General features: G+C 36.5%; 1 protein-coding gene across 1 annotated transcript in view; it reads right to left on the reverse strand.

The window, feature by feature from the left end:
• The window catches only part of insrb (insulin receptor b), a 76,531-nt gene extending 64,884 nt beyond the window's left edge, over positions 1-11,647 (reverse strand). Inside the window, exon 1 of the mRNA XM_058760130.1 lies at positions 10,425-11,647. Coding sequence (XP_058616113.1) covers positions 10,425-10,503 — 79 coding nt within the window. The 5' untranslated portion in view covers positions 10,504-11,647. The remainder of the gene's footprint in view (positions 1-10,424) is intronic.
• Positions 11,648-17,210: the final 5,563 nt, after the last annotated feature.

Genomic DNA, 17,210 nt, shown 5'->3' on the forward strand with positions numbered 1-17,210 from the left:
TCAACGGTTCATCAGGAATAATGACTTTGCTCATTGCATCACATCAAACCATGTGTATTGTATTGATTAAACATGTTTTGCATCGACACCCCATAAGAAAGCATTTCTACAAGCTGCTGTACCTTTTGCAGTGTTGCACATTAACCTCTTACGAGGATCAAGGCAACTCATGCTATACGGCACAGTGTGTGTATGGGGCAAGAGAGTATGAAGGATTATTACGATGTTTTGCTACGTCAAACGCTAAGCTCCTCACCGCCACCCCGTGCGAAATGCACAATCCAATCAGCATTTGCTGCAAACGTGGTCGCAAAACAGTATCTTAAAAGCAGCAACGAAGAGCCGAAGAGACAAAAGCCGATATTGATGAGTTCCTCACTGAGAGCGCTGACGGGCGCAGTGTGTTTGGGTGAGAGCGTGCGAGATGAATATGGCCATTGCAGTGCTGCCCCTCCCCTGCAGCCGCCGCTGGAATCAGTCCATGCAGTCACCGCAGGGAGAGGAGCGGCCCGGCGGCTGCAGGGAGACACAGGTCACTTTAATGGGCTGTTTGTCTGTTCTGGAGACCACCGGCTCAGACTGACTGCTGCTGGGTAAGACCACGTCTACCCATAAACCCACATGCTCTGTCAGACTCTATGGCTCATCGCGAAGCAGCTTCGGGAGGTGTGTGTTTATCAGGGGTGAGCAAGGACTCTAGTGAACCCTGAGTCGAACAAAATTGACTTCAATGTTTAAAGAGAAAAGAATTCAATAAAACCAAACTTAACAGAAGAGTCAAACTAAAAAAGTAGAACCAAACCCAAGACAATCAAAGTACATACTGAGACATAAACAAAACCAAAAGGAACCAAACAGGTTAAAATAAAAAGATACTAAAGAATAGAGGAGGAAAAAAGAACTGGAATGAACCAAACAGAAAACAAATAAAAACACATATAGAACTAAACAGAATCCAACTGAATAGAATCAGGCAGAACCAAACAGAACTGGAAAGTATTTGGATTCTTAAAAAGAAAAGAATAGAACAGAACAGAATAGAATCCAAGAGAAACTGAATCAAATAGAAACAAACGGACTAAAAGAAAAGATAAATAAATAAAAAGGAACATAAGAGAACCAAAAATAAAGAGAATCCAACAGGCACAAACAGAACTGGAAAGAGCCAAATAGAAATCAAATCCAAAATATAGAACTAAATGAAATCCAACTGAATAGAATAAGGAAGAATCGAATAGAACCATATTTGGATTGTTTTATAAAGAAATTGAACCGACTAGAGCAAACCAAAAAAAGAACAGAACAGGAATTAGAATGAACCAAATAGAAACAAACAGAACAGAACAAACTCAAAACGAATATCAAGCACCATTGAAAATAAATTAATACAAACAAACAGATCCCAACTGAATAGAATCAGGCAGAACCAAATGCAACTGGAAAGGACTTATTTTCAAAAAAACAAAATGTAGAACTGAACAGAAAGAACCAAATATAACTAAATAGATCCAAAAAAAAGAACAGAATCCAACAGACACAAACAGAACTGGAATGAACCAAACAGAACTAAACCAAACTGAACAAAATTCAACAAAAACCAAAAGACCTGCCTTGCACCAAATGAAACCCAAATGAATAGAATCAGGAAGAACCAAATATAACTGGAAGGTATTTGGAATTATTTTCAAGGAAACTAACAGAACAGAATCCAAAAGAAACTGAATCAATTAGAAACAAACGGAATTAAATTGAATGGAATCAAACAGAAACAGAAGGAACCAAATAAAATAAACTGAAACTTATAGAGCCAACCAAAAAAAGAAATAAAATTATACAATAAAAAAAAAAGTATATTTTATAAAATTAAAATAAATGAAATAAAAATTACCTTACGAATAAATATAAAGAAACAGAAGCTCATCTCCAAGTGTAAATGTCAAATGTTATTTATTTTGCGGCACAATCCTTAAGCACAAACCTCTCCACTGCAGAATATTTCATAGCATAAAGGAGCCCCTTCATAAACAACATTCAATATTCATGCATTTGTGAATATTTGAGCATGTACCTGCAGCATTACACAGCAATGAAATATCAATTCATTACACCACGTCTAGCAGCTCAACTAATATTTCCACTATTTGTTTTTCCATTAGACTGCCCTGGACACTAAACAGTTTTCGATTTTCAAACACACGAGAGCATGTTGGTTTTTCCATTCTGAATATCCTTAAACCAAGCAAAGTGGGACACGTACAGAACCTGCAAACCCACAAATCACTCACTGTCGCCTCAATGGACCTAACAGATCCAAAACCCAAGTCTGGATGGCACCAAATAGTGCATATTTGGATTTATTTACCAACAAAGTAGCATCAGCTACACAATAAACGTCCAATTTGTAGAACATCTCTGCAATACAACGTCAAAAAATGGCAGTTTCGTATGTGACGCCAACTTCTAAGCTTCCCACCGTCTACACAGTCTCTCATGGGCAGTTGGGCACTTGACGGACAGCTCAAAGCTTGCTGCTTTTAAATGTGTAACATGGCAAACGAAAAGGGAGAAAGGGACTAAGCAAAGCAAATAAATAAAGCTGGGCCAAGTGTGCTTTACTTTATTAACAATAGATACTCTGTTTCCTTCGCCACTGTAGTAAACCACGGTTAATTTCTCGCCCTGGTTGGCTGCCAAGTGCAGTATGAGCCGTCGCCCCGTCGCCTCGGCGCTTGGCTCGCTGTAGTGTTTGGACACATTTCTGAAGTTTTCCTCTCACGTTGAAGCATCTGACACAATGAAAGACTAAAACATTGGGAGAAAGATAGCGTCACGAAACGGTTCTGTCTGAAATGATGCATTATGGCGGTGAACAGGTGATGAATGGCTGAATGTAAAGATATAAACCTTATAAACGAAAATTAACTAGGGCTTAACTACAAAAAAAATAAAAATAAAAAAGGAAATTACAGTTAAACCATGGCAACCACAAATTAACCGTGGTTTTGCTACACTAACCGTAGTTTAACCATGGTATTTGTAGTAAAACTGTGCATATGCAAATGGTAATCAATTCACCAAAAATCCACGGTTAATACAGCTTTACTACAATAAAACTGTGGTACAAAAGGCTACAAAAATATCACGTTCATCGCATCTGACTGGATAAACAAATTTAGTTGTATTTTACATGTCTTCGTTTCAATAGAATCTAATTTTTAATGAGCTCATATTTCTGTCCAAACCTGCGCACATTGTAAAAAACTATTTTTCGAAGTTGTGAATAAAACGATTATTAGAGTACGCTTTCAGTTTTTCAAGTTTTCATTTAAAGTACTTTTTGTAATTATTTGTGAATTTTACTAGCAATCTGAAGTTTTTTCAATTTTTGAAAAGTTTGAAAAAGTGTATATTCTTTTTTTGGAATTTGCTAAAGATTACATTAAATTAAATGAATTAATTAATTACTAGTGCTTGTAAAGATTACTTTTAAGTAAGAATTGATAACGGCAAAGGCAATCTAAACATAAGAGAACATTGTGATGCGAAATGAATAAATTTTGATTGATTTTATGCGTCTTTGATGACTAGAGGTATTAATTTCTTCTTGTTTTTATTCTTACTGGCCCCAAACTTTTGAGTTGTACTGTATCATGGTTTCCATAGAAAAATTAAGTAGCACAACTGTTTTCAACATTGATAATAATAATAAAAGTTTCTGAAGCAGCAAATCATCATATTAGAATAATTTCTGAGGAATTTCAAATAGAAAACAGTTATTTAAAATTCTAATCGTATTTCACAATGTTACCATTTTACTGTATTTTGGATCAAATAAATGCAGCCTTGGTCAGCATGAGACGTCTTTCAAAAACATTTTTTTTTAATTATTGAATTATTTCAATCTTTTAACTGTTAGTTTATCATTTTATGATGATTTTGAAACCGTAATCTCAATATAATCAAAAACTGAGCTTGCTAAACTAAGTTTACCGACCAAACATTATTTATGCATAACTGGACTGGTGGAAAACAAGCAGGCGTTGTAGGTGAATGAGTTTGTGTTCACACTTACAAACCGTCCAGGACCGGATTATTGTAGACGCTCATTGTTTGTACGTGTTATCCAGGCAGGACAGCTGCAAATACGTGTTGTATGAGGGGAAAAACAAAACGGTGAATGACGGTGAACTCTCTCACCTCCCTTTAAATGAGAAAAACTCAGGGACGACGTGCTGCCTGACAGCAGCGCTCGGGCACCAGGCCATAAACTCACAAAGACTGCCTCGGGTGGGGAACGCGGCCCAGCGACGGGAATGTTCACTTTTGTAACGTGGTCTATGGAATCAGAGGCAGAATAGAACTAAAAATAAAGCAAATAACCTCTGATTTCTCATTTCACGCCTCTACGAGGAGAGTAAAACAGGTGGAGCCATCCTCTAAACTCAATCCAGTTAGAGAGTAGAGACCTACGCTTCCACACGAGATTACGAGAGCATCAAAAACTTGGACGGCGTCCTGCTAGAGCGTGATCTAATTCTTCATCTGCAGCGACGTCTCCTAATGCGGTCAGGCTCAAGGCAATGAGATTTCAAGCTGAGAACAGAACAGAGCGTAATACGACAGTTCATTTCATGTAAAATTACTTGACAGGATTGGAGTTTGACTCTTCTGAAGCCTTTAAACGTTCAAAGTCTAGATCAAACAAAAACAAATCAAACCAAACACTTTCAATTAGTTTTCACTCTTAAACCTCTTGCTAAATGCCTCCAAAGATGTTACTGAAGGCAAAATAAAAGGGTTGCAAACCGAGGAAAAATTTACAATTCAACAAAAAAGTTAACAAAATGTCTTTTAATGTGCACCAATGAATAATTTGCAATAAGTCCAAAACATTAAGAAAGTAAACGCAGTAAATTCTGAATTCATGTAGACTTAAATTTCATAAAGCCTTTATGTATCAAATACAAACTTCTTAAGCAAACTAAATACAGTAAATGCTAACTTTTGCTTTGTTGCACATACAACTGAAGCAATTAAGTTAGAATATTAACAATATTGCTAATAAAGCTAAATTAAGTCTGCTGTGCCAGACATTATTTGTGACAATGACTGTGTTATCCCTTACATAAAATCTGTCTGTACTTCGTAACAAATTCGGTCACTTTTTTTTATTGAACAGAAAAATATCGAGATTGCAAAAACAATCAAGTACAACAATAAATTTCAGAATTAAGACACCTTTTTTTGTTTGCACTTTTTTTTAAAAAATGGAGGGTTTCACGCGACATCTCTTTGAAATGAATTTATCCACCACCATATTTGGCAAACACATCAAACAGAAAACAAAAGCTGCGTGTTTGTAAGAAAACAAATTAACTTTAAAACATCACTCCTGGTGAAAATATGACTCCATAATAACTTTTCCTCCAGTGAAAAAGTCCATCCCCTGTTGTTGTCCTCTCACATTAAAAATCTACCAATGTATTTGTTTTCAACTGTTTTGGCTTGTAAACTGTGCTTGATCTGTGCATATTTCTCTCCTGATTCAGATGAGACGTCTTTTTAACTGGAGAAAGCAATATTGCGAATATAATTTTAGTAAGTTAAAAATGTCTTGATGGATTTGTTTCTTACAAACACGCAGATTTTCACGTCACAATCACTAGATGTTAATTGATGGACTGAAGTGGTGTGGATTACTGCAATGTTTTATCAGCTGTTTAAACATTCATTCTGACGGCACCCATTCACTTCAATGGATCCATTGGTGAGCAAGTGAGCAAGTAACGCTACATTTCTCTAAATCTGTTCCCATGAAGAATCAAACTCATCTACATCTTGGATAGCCTGAGGGAGAGTAAATTTTCAGCAAATGTTTATTTTGGTGAACTATTCCCCTAAAGCTCGTTTTCATTCATTGCTTCAGAATGTTTTCCTCCTGAGCTATCTGATAGTATTTACTTGCAGTGTGCGCGAGGCGAGAAAATCCTAATTTCATTTACCCGCAAAGTAAAACAAATTAACGTCACCCCCTTAACCTTGCTGAAAGGTTTATTGGCAGAATAAAGATGAGTATCGCTCACATTTACGGCTCTGTAATTGAGGGAACAGCCGTGTGTTTCACCACACACGTCGAGATATGCGGCTCAGTACAGAAAAAGGAGCCTGTCTTCACCTATTAAATTATTTTATACAATACTTCCTCTAAAAACAGCACTAACCACTGAAGAAAAACAAAGGTTCCTGCAGCTCAACTTTCAAAATACGTCATTTAGCTTAATATTTAACCCATTTATATTTCAGTTCCTGTATGTCAACTTAATTATGAATTTAAAAGACGACATGAAATTAATACTGACTTTCATTTCCTGAAGGAACAATTTTCTAAATTTTCAATCAGATTTAGAGAAATTTAGCATTACATCACTTGCTCACCAACACTTCCTCTGCAGTGAATGGGTGCCATCAGTAAACATTAAGGCATTTTTGGTAAGTATTATTGATAGATGACTAATGCCAACAAATGGAACTTTATTGCAAAGTGTTACCAAATTGTTTAAACCATAGAACTTCAATTTTGATTTCTCCCTTGGGATGTGATTAATAATTAAGGTCAAAAGAACCCAGTTTCAGCCATATGACAGCTCTCAAAATACACGTAAGCCATCAGGTAGCGTAACAGAGCTTCCAAAATTCTCTAAAGCCCACAAATGCTGGAGACAAGCTGTCTTTCCACCCTCTCGTATGTGCTGAAAGGGCCCCAACTCAACGCTTGCTGATCCCCGCATTACTAGCATGGTTTGAAAGAGACATTATGGCATGAGATCATTGACAGATAAAGCCGGACAGATACAAACAGCAACCGGCTCGTCAGATCAGATTTTTCAGGCATGTTGTAAGAGGCATTGACCTCATTTGTCACCCACAACCCAACATGGAGAACAGTGTCAATAAAAGAAACAAGCCGCCATGAATCTTTAGTCAATTAATATTGAGCAGAGGCGGGACTATGTTAAGACTGAACGAGTCAGTCGAATACGCCGATGTGGAAATGACGGCCCCTGAGAGGTGGAATAAGGGCAGGTTGCTCGGTTCACGCCCTGGAACATCTTGACACAGTAAAGCGAGGATGTAGAGTTAAAACTGATGTGTTCGTAACAAGATCACAAACAAAAAGAGTGGTTTAAAATGGTCTAATCTGCATCAGAAAACCTTCATTTTCCTTGATTTCTCACCAACTTAAAAATCTTTTATATAACTTCATATTGAGTTTATCAAAAAGATTTTTGCTTATTGTTCGTTAAAAAAAGTGTTAGGTTATCTTTTTATAAAAATATATAGTTTTGTCGCAAAATGTGTATGAAAAAGTCATTAAAACAAACCGTGATTAAAAACTATAACTATATAATAGGGCTGTCAAAAAAAATTTGAATTTCAAATATTCGTTGAATTTAAAATATAAATCTGCATTCGAATTTTAGGTGTGCGTCAGGCAGCCTTATAAGTGTCACACAAGATGTGATGACGATGTAGGTGTCATTGCATTTTAATGCTTTTTTTAGCCTATCCAGTTGAACCCACTGGATGCGGCGCTGCAACGTTGTTTATTCAAAATATCTATCACCGTTTTTTTTCCCCCTAACTGAAATTATGCCTTTTAAATTCTAATAATTCAAATCATTTTGACAGCCCTACTATATAGGCTTCCAAACCAACGCAAAATAACGTTCTGTTTATTATAAGCACGCACGGCGGTTTTGTCGTTTGTCACTTTAAATTCTCAAGCTCTTTAAAGCAGAATGGATTCTGATTGGCTGTCAATGTTTTCATTGTTCATCAGTTAGAAAACGGTGGTTCTGAAAGTGATTCCGATTATTTAGTTTTTCTGTCGTTATTGTTACAGTTTTGATGTGGACTATGCTGTTATTTTAATTTTAGAACAATTTTGTGTTTAACTTTATCGTTATAGTTAAATAGCAATTTCTAAAACGTGCAAAGTTTACAAAAGGAACAACGGTTGTTACTTTGTACTGACATCTCTGGTCTTATTGCGCGCAAATCATCACTATATATTAGATTAAGGTCGTCAAAACATAACTTTCTGCATCTGAATTTACATTTCCACTGGCAACCAATGAAAAATAGTTCAAACTCTAAATTCTGATTGGATGTGCCACATTCAAACTCGTAAAATTTATTCTAACATTTTTAATAAATACACAGATTTTCTAAATTAATTTAATGTAAAAAAATATATATATATATATTTTTTTTAAAGACAACTTTTATGCAAGTATTTAAAGATTTTTTTTTCTTGTATGTGAATGCATGACAAATCATTTTTGAAATAGGAACCTCCGAGAAAATGGCCACACACCAATGAACAGAAGCCTGCAAAAATGCTCTGGTTTCGTGGGAAAAGCCCACCCTGGGGATTCGGAGAGCTGAACATAGAGCTCACATGCTACATGGCAAATGTTCAGATACATGACCTGGAAGACAAGGGGTCAGCAGGCAGCAGACGACAAAATGAGTCCCGAAACCCTCAACGGCAAGAGTACCTACAGGGTGGGCCACTTCAAAGACATTCCACACGCTTGGAATTCTGGGAGACATACCAAGGCAAACTACAGAGTGTCAGAAGATCCCAAACAGGTCCATGGAGTCAGGTAATGTTAAAACTATTCCAACGTATTCTGAAGTCCTAATATTTCAGAGTACAATCATAGACGTTTTCCAAAAGAGTAACAGCGAAAAAAGATGAACTCATATTTGGAACCAATCTTGGGACAACTGTTTGAAATAAAGCAACAAATTCACAAATTGCTCATTTTGCAAGTTTCTTTACATGAAAAACAGATTGCATGAACATTTATCAAGTTTCTGACAGAGAAATCACACCACCTGCAAACGCCTCATGTTTTCCCAATCTACATTTCAAATGGCTCGCTGGGATGCAACGGTTACCTATAATAAGGAAGATCTAATTATCTCCAGACCATTATTTATAACACCGTGCTACTATTTCAGGCATCGGTCCAGCACTTTCTTAAGACAGCAGCTCTAAAAAGCAATAACAGCCCACTATTCTAAGTGTGCCCATAAAAGTGCCTATCCTAAATTTAAAATGATGTTCAGAAATGGAAAAGCTGAAGGGGTTTAGATACAGTAGCTATAAATTTCACAGTAATAAAGGATCTAAATGTGTGCTAAAGCTTCTCCATTTAACATGTACTGAATTATTTTAAATTTAAACTTTGTTTAATAAAAATGCAATTTAGCACAAACCTGGAAACACATACATATATATACATATATATATATATATATATATACACACACACACACACACACACACACAAATATATATATATATATAGCATATTGATTTAAATATACACAAACCACTGTTCTGTTAAGTATAATATCATATTTGATGACATAATTTTTAAGGAGTAATTCAAATTCATTATCATTGCTATACATCCTTTATGAAAACCACGGTTTTATTGTAGTAAAAGTGAAGCAACCTTTTTTTTTTTTTTTTTTGCGTATTGATTACCATTTGTATTACCAGTTTTACCACAAATACCATGGTTAAACTATGGCTAGTGTAGCAAAACCACGGTTAATTTGTAGTTACCATGGTTTAACTATAGTAACCATGTTTTTTTTTTTTTTTTGGTTGAATTTATAGTAAAACCATGGTTAATTTTCGTAAGTGATAATTAAACGTTATTATAAAATGTTCCACAAACACGGAGCTTCAAATATCTAATTGCACACGCAACATTCTTTTCCTTCTCATTAGGGAATTCCATAATTGATATCACACCGAAGTCGACCTGGATATATCGATAGAAAGAGTCCCAATGTAGGTTAATCCCACACTTATGGGATCTGGGGATCTGGGAATCAACTTAGGGCCTCGACTTGTTTACACGCTTCCAAGATCGAACGTGAAGAACGTGCGTGTGCGCCTTCGCGACTTGAATCCAGGCGTGCGTGCGCGCGCTCGCGAATCCCGCCGAGTCCAGTCACGAGCGCTAATCTGGCCTAGAACGCCAGGCCTGAGGAACGGCCCATTTTGATAGGAAGCGGGGGGGGGGGAACGACATATAAAGACAAACGTTTAAATACAAAACAATAAGCTTTCATTCCAACAAATGACCTAAATGGTACCTTTACGAAATAGATGACACTTTAAAATGTTTCCGAATGATCCAATTTCAACACATAAGCCATTTTAAAACAATTAAAATGGTGAGAGACCCCTCGCCAACACATGTCGGAGCAGCCCGAAGTCTACATGGAGTGAATTCCACAAGTCCCCTCAGTTGTAAACTATAATAGTACGCACACTTAGCACAATAACACATCAATATTTTGTGAATTAAAACGTTAAAGAGTGTATCACGACTTACTTTCTCCATGTAGCGATCCGCAGAGGCACAAGATGTAGGCGAAAGTGACCAAAACAACCACAGTTGTGTCCAGCCGCATTATGCTTCGCGACACGTTTTAGTTTTCTTGGAAAATTAAATCCACCTCTGGTGTGTCCAAAAAACGGTCGTGGAGCAATGAAAGAAAATAAAACCTTAATTATCTTATATCCAGGCCCCAAAAAAAATAAAAAGTCAGGGACAACTTAAATGAGACCCCCCAAGAAGGGGACCCAGGGGTCCGGCGTGCTTCAGTTGTAGATAATGTTCAATTTAAGTAGTTGTTGCCTATACAGCATGAGCGTTAAATAACATGATCTTGCACCCTAGTGAAAAATAAATGAATAAAAATCATTTTGAACGATTTTTCGGATTCATCTTTGCTTTCAGTAGATCAAGCATGAAAAACGTCCATGCATTTCTTCCATGGAATCAATCCCACACTTCTAGGAATGAGGTACCCTTAAGGGTACAGTACATTGCAACTTCTTCATACCCCTGTTTTGGCTTGAAAATGTATGTAATATTAATAATAATAATAATAACAGCGATAATATGGTACCCCAGGCTGCTTTAAAAACAAAAACAATAATATTCAAAACGTTCACAGAAAAGCTTCCCAATAGAAAAAATCAAAAAACATGCCTGATTTGAACGTTTCTGAGGGAAGGAGCAAAAAATTAATAGGCGTTATTCCACAGGTCGTTTCATACACTGCCAAATGTTCCTATCAACAAAAAAAGGGCATCTCCTCATCTCCATATACACATGCATACACACGCAAAAAATGATTTTTTTGCTCTTCTATTGACAAAAAAAGCCACCGTCCCCTGATATTAAACATCCACACACGTCTGTGTAAATTCAAAGCGTCCAGAGCCCAATAAAAATCTGGATATTCCCCTAAAGCCTCAGCTTCCAGCACAATGCTCCAGAAGTGTGTGAGCGTACGCGCGTCGCGGCCGCGTTGCGTTTTAATCTTCCACGTTAATCAACAGAGCAGCGTCCAACGCGTGTCCGGCCTGCCCGTGAAACCACTCAGTTCCGTCCTCAAGACCCCGGTGTGCGGTTTCGATGAACTCATTGACGTGGGAATGGGCTGAAAGTGGGAAAAACTTCTCTCGTGTTGTCGGCGGTACGGTTTCCCCCTCTCGTCTCTCCCTGTGTACCTCCACCAGTAAACAAGTACTGCCAGTCAGCTGGGGCAGAGCGGCGGCGCGGCGCGGCGCAAAACACGGAGCGGAGTCGGGCGTGGAGGCTGAGAGGGACGCCCACATAAAGAGAAAGCAGGAGTCATGAATTAAATATAACGACGCCTTTCCATTGTACTCGAGGGTTAGCGTTAAAACTGAGAATTTTGGTGGTTTACATGTAAACTCATCAATTGGATATAATTGTAAATATTTAGCATTTTTAATTATGTGAATTTAATTATTAAATATGTATTTTTGATAGTTTCTATTGTCCTTATTGGATAAAAGCGTCTGCTAAATGACTAAATGTAAATTATATTATATTATATTGAGAACTGTGGTGGTTGGAATCTAAATCCATGCAATGTTTAATTATATTAATTGAATTATTAATTAAAATATATGGTATTTAATATTAGTTGATGAACGACATGGACAACTTTTAATCATATTTTGGTTTTAAAAGTATAGTTATTATATTATATTTTCAGTTTTCCGTTGCATTTAAGACTTTACATTAAGACTATTCATTTTGATGCTCAGAATCTGAATCCGTGCAATATTTCACATGTAAAAATTATAAATGAGTAATTTAGTATTTGTCATTATATGTAGCCTATTTAATTTACATTAGGCCTATGTATTTAATATTAGTTGACAAATAATATGGAAAACTTATAACCAAAAGATGTTTTGGTTTAAAAATCATATATTAGGCTATATTATATTATATGTGACTCTGGACCACAAAACCAGTCTTAAGTCGCTGGGGTATATTTGTAGCAATAGCCAAAAATACATTGTATGGGTCAAAATTATAGATTTTTCTTTTATGCCAAAAATCATTAGGATATTAAGTAAAGATCATGTTCCATGAAGATATTTTGTAAATTTCTTACTGTAAATATATCAAAGCTTAATATGCATTGCTAAGAACTTCATTTGGACAACTTTAAAGGCTATTTTCTCAACATTTCGATTTTTTTTGCACCCTCAGATTCCAGATTTTCAAATAGTTGTATGTCAGCGAAATATTGCCCTATCTTAACAAACCATACATCAATGGACAGCTTATTTATTCAGATTCAAATCTAAAAAAATTGACCCTTATGACTGGTTTTGTGGTCCAGGGTCACATATTATATTATATTATATCATATCATTACACCTTTCTATTGTATTTATGGCTTTACATTAAAATTGATAATTTGAAATCTGAATCCATGCAATATTTTACACATAAAAATTTGAAATTGCAATGAATTGTAAATATTTAGCTCTTTTAATCATATGCAATTTAAAATGTAAATATGTTTGCAGACCAATAACATAGACAACCTTTTAAAGATTTATTGTTTTAAAAAGTATATTTATTATATTATATTGTGTTATGTTATATTATATTTAGAATATATTAAGTAAATTATACTTAATATATAGCCCAAGCTAGACGAGATGCCTGAAATGCTAAATTTATGATGGTGATTTCACTGAAATGTGAATTGTTTGTACATATGATGATTATTAATAACAAGTGTGCATTGAAGTCAGTGATTTGCCATTGATCACTACTGAAGTCAGCGTTGCACGAGGGCATCTATTTAAAACCCAACTGTAATGTAATTGGACAATTTAATCTGAAAGCACACAGGAGCGGAACATCTCGCTTGCTTTAAAGCTGTGATTAATCTATCTGTTATACAAGAGCTCATATACTGACAGTGCAGCATCAGTAATCCAAAATGATTTCTGTGATCAGATTACTGCCGCCCTCCTTTATCAACCCAGCCACATACACACCTGTCAGATGCCGAACGCACATGTCATTTCCTGTGCAAAATGTAAACACATTTTTAAAAATTAATGTGTACGTATAGATAAGTACAGATCAGAAGGAAAACTACTATTGATTTACAAGACCACACCTGCAGGGACATTTAAGCCATAATTTAACCAAAGGAAACACACAAGCAAATGTCAAATGACTATTAATAAACATTGATGGAGCAAATATTGATTTGCCATTTCATCACTAACGCCCCTTTGTCAATAACGAGAGATTTATGCTGCTGGGATATTGACATTGTATTAGAAGAATAAATGGATCTGATGTCCACTTGATACAGTAATGTTTGATTAGACACTCCTAGTAAAGTATATTTGAATACTTGCCACGTCAAATTATGAGCGCTTTCACTCTTGCATATAAAAGAGCAATATTAGTTATTTGGTATCAAGTGAGTTTTTAGATTCTTTGGTTAGTTGAACCGCCTTAAAGGAATAGTTCACCCAAAAATGAGAATTTGCTGAAAATGCACTCGTCCTCAGGCCATCCAAGATGTAGATGAGTTTGTTTCTTCATCGGAACAGATTTGGAAAATGTAGCATTACGTCACTTGCTCACCAAAGGTTCCATTGAAGTGAATGGGTGCCGTCAGAATGAGAGTCCAAACAGCTGATAAAGGCATCACAATAATCCACAAGTAATCCACACCACTCCAGTTCATCCATTAATGTCTAGTGTCTAATTAATGTAAAGTGAAAAGCTATATTTTTGTAAGAAACAAATCCATAAATATGTTTTTAACTTGCCTCTGGCTGAAATACTTCCTCCAGTGAAGCAGTATTATGGTTTATGGACTTGTATTTCTCCTGTTGTCGTCTTACATCAAAATCCGATGACTTTTTTATTTAGACATTTTTTTTTGACCGAAACAAGAGTTTGATCTGTGCATATTTCTCTCCTGATTCAGATGAGACGGCTTTTTCTTTGGAGAAAGCAATATTCTGGATAGAGGACTTGCATTTTAGCTGGAAGCAATGTTTGAAGTTAAAAGCATCTTAATGATGGATTTGTTACTTACAAAAATGCAGCTTTTCGCTTCACAAGACATTAACTGATGGACTGGAGTGGTGTAGACTGCTTGTGGATTATTGTGGTGTTTTAATCAGCTGTTTGGACTCTCATTCTGACGGCACCCATTCACTGCAGTGGATCCACTGATGAGCTACTGATGTAATGCTACATTTCTCCAAATCTGTTCTGATGAAGAAACAAACTCATCTACATCTTGGATGGCCTGAGGGTGAGTAAATGTCAGCGAATTTTCATTTCTTAGGTGAACTATTCCTATAAGACAACCTCTGATCAGTTTGTGGTCTACGTGGGAATAACAAAGATGTTTGAACACATTTAGAAGTCGTGATGATTTTAAAAGATTAGCAAACAGCTGTTGCCAATATAGAAACACAGCTGCTGGTTTTTTTGTGGCTTGATTCATGGGGAGCTGTGTGTATAAATATAAACATGTTGGCAGCACATGCCAGTGGGTTTTAGCAACTCATTTCAGTTTTCTATATCTGGTGTCTATCTATCTATCTATCTATCTATCTATCTATCTATCTATCATTTCACCTAAACGTTACCATAAACAAAAACGGTGAGATGAGATGACTACACTTGGCCACCTCAGTCTCAAAACAAGACGAGGTTATTTACCACAACACCAGGGAGGAAAGATTGAGAAACCAGGTAACCAAACAGCTTCCTGAACAACTTCCTGCGTGTTGCTCACCATTAGTGTTTACAGGAGGGCAGATCCCCCATACCACCCATCCTACAGGACCAACGGCGTAATTATACTGGCTCCTTCTGCGAGGAGCAGCCGAGGATCAAAGCAGAAGAGCCTTTCCCACACTGCTCTTCCTGCTGGGGCATGTTGCAACAACTTTGTTTAAAACAAGCCCTCCGCCTCCCGCACACCACAGTACTGTCTTTACTTATTCACCGACTTCAAAACTTTACATAAACCCGACACAAAAATGTCTCGACTCAGTACATGACTCATAACCGAGTCAAAAATCATGTAGAGTTGTGAAATATGCGCACAAACTTGTCTGTTTCCACTCGTCGGACACATTTGACCTTGATTTTTTTTCATGTGGAACAAAACCTTTGACGTTAGAATCGACCTTGAGAAGATACAAGCAGCTACTTTCTGAATTCAAACATCGGTTTTGGCAGGTTCTCAATCGTGACCAGAAATGACACAGGTTTTTTTGTTTGTGTTAATGAAGTAAAAGCTTTTCCAGTTTACGGTTAAAGATCTCCTGAGAAGGCGGGTTTATTGTGTCTTAATCTCTGTGAACTTGAGCGGTTTCCAGGAACTTTGCAGCACCTGCTGGGTTCCCCAGGGTTTGAGCGAAGGCCCGCGGCCGGGCGGTGTCGCTTCAATCCCTTCACCCCAGCTAACCTGCCACCTTCCAGCCAGATCACAGCTTTCCCTGTCAGGAACCGCGAAATTAAAACTCACAGCTGCTTTATCTGCTCGCTTTACTTCAAAGGTGGGTCGACCTGGTTTGGAAAATTAGGCTTTTGGGTCCACAGGAGTCTTGTGTCAGAGCAACCATGATTTATGATGCATTAGGGGACTGCTAAGCTAACAGCGACAGGGGTCATAAAGAACATTATTCCAAAGTACATAAATTTCCATGTACATCAGCATTTTTTCCGAACATAAAATATTTAGTGAAAGACGTAATATTGCCTCATGAAGTACAGTTGGGTCATTCGCACCATGTGAATACTTCTCATGTTAGGTTCTTGAAGGTACAAGATACAGCAGGGTTCCTACACATTTTCCATTTCAAAATTCCATACTTTTCCATGGAAAATGGAAAGACTGCAGACTCAAATTTCCAAACCTCTCAGTAGATTTTCAGGCCATATTTAACAGCAAGAGCATTATTTTCATCTTTTTATTTGGTATATAGTACAGTCATCTGTCTTTTTTCATTGATTTTCTCAGAGTACCTAAAATAAAAAATAATGAATAAATAAAAAATACAGACTTTAACATGCACATGAAACTTTTTTGTGCCCTTTTGCATGCTTTCGCATTACAATTTCTAGTTTCATATAACCTATTTCCTTTGTGCATCACTGCCATCTTGCTATGAATAAAACGATGGCATGGATGCACATGAATTAACAGAGATCTACCTGCTCAAAATTTTGCTTTTCTTATGGTAGTGCCTTTTAATATCAAGGCCTAATGTCCAATTTAACACATCCTCTGTGGTGGTGAAGAAACCAAGACACGAAATGGGCTGATAGCATATAATTTGTCAAACTCAAGGGTCTATAAAAAAGACTGGTAGTGTAAAAAAGTGTTTAAGATTTGGCTTTCATTGGGGCAGTATGCCATATTTCAAGGCCTTGGGTCTCTTTAATGCATAGTCTGTGACAGCCAAGAAACCAGACTGCGAAATGAGCTGATGGCACAACATGTGGCTTAGTATGCATTGTCCTATGTGTGACCCTGGACCACAAAACCAGTCTTAAGTCGCTGGGGTATATTTGTAGCAATAGCCAAAAATACATTGTATGGGTCAAAATTATTATTTTTTTTATGCAAAAAATCAATATGATCATGTCCCATGAAGATATTTTGTAAATTGTCTACTGTAAATATATTAAAACTTAATTTTTGATTAGTAATATGCATTGCTAAGAACTTCATTTGAACAACTTTAAAGGCAATTTTCTCAGTATTTAGATTTTTTTTGCATCCTC

The sequence above is a fragment of the Onychostoma macrolepis genome, chromosome 22 (genome assembly GCF_012432095.1).
Source record: "Onychostoma macrolepis isolate SWU-2019 chromosome 22, ASM1243209v1, whole genome shotgun sequence".
In the NCBI taxonomy this organism is placed as follows: Eukaryota; Metazoa; Chordata; class Actinopteri; order Cypriniformes; family Cyprinidae; genus Onychostoma; species Onychostoma macrolepis.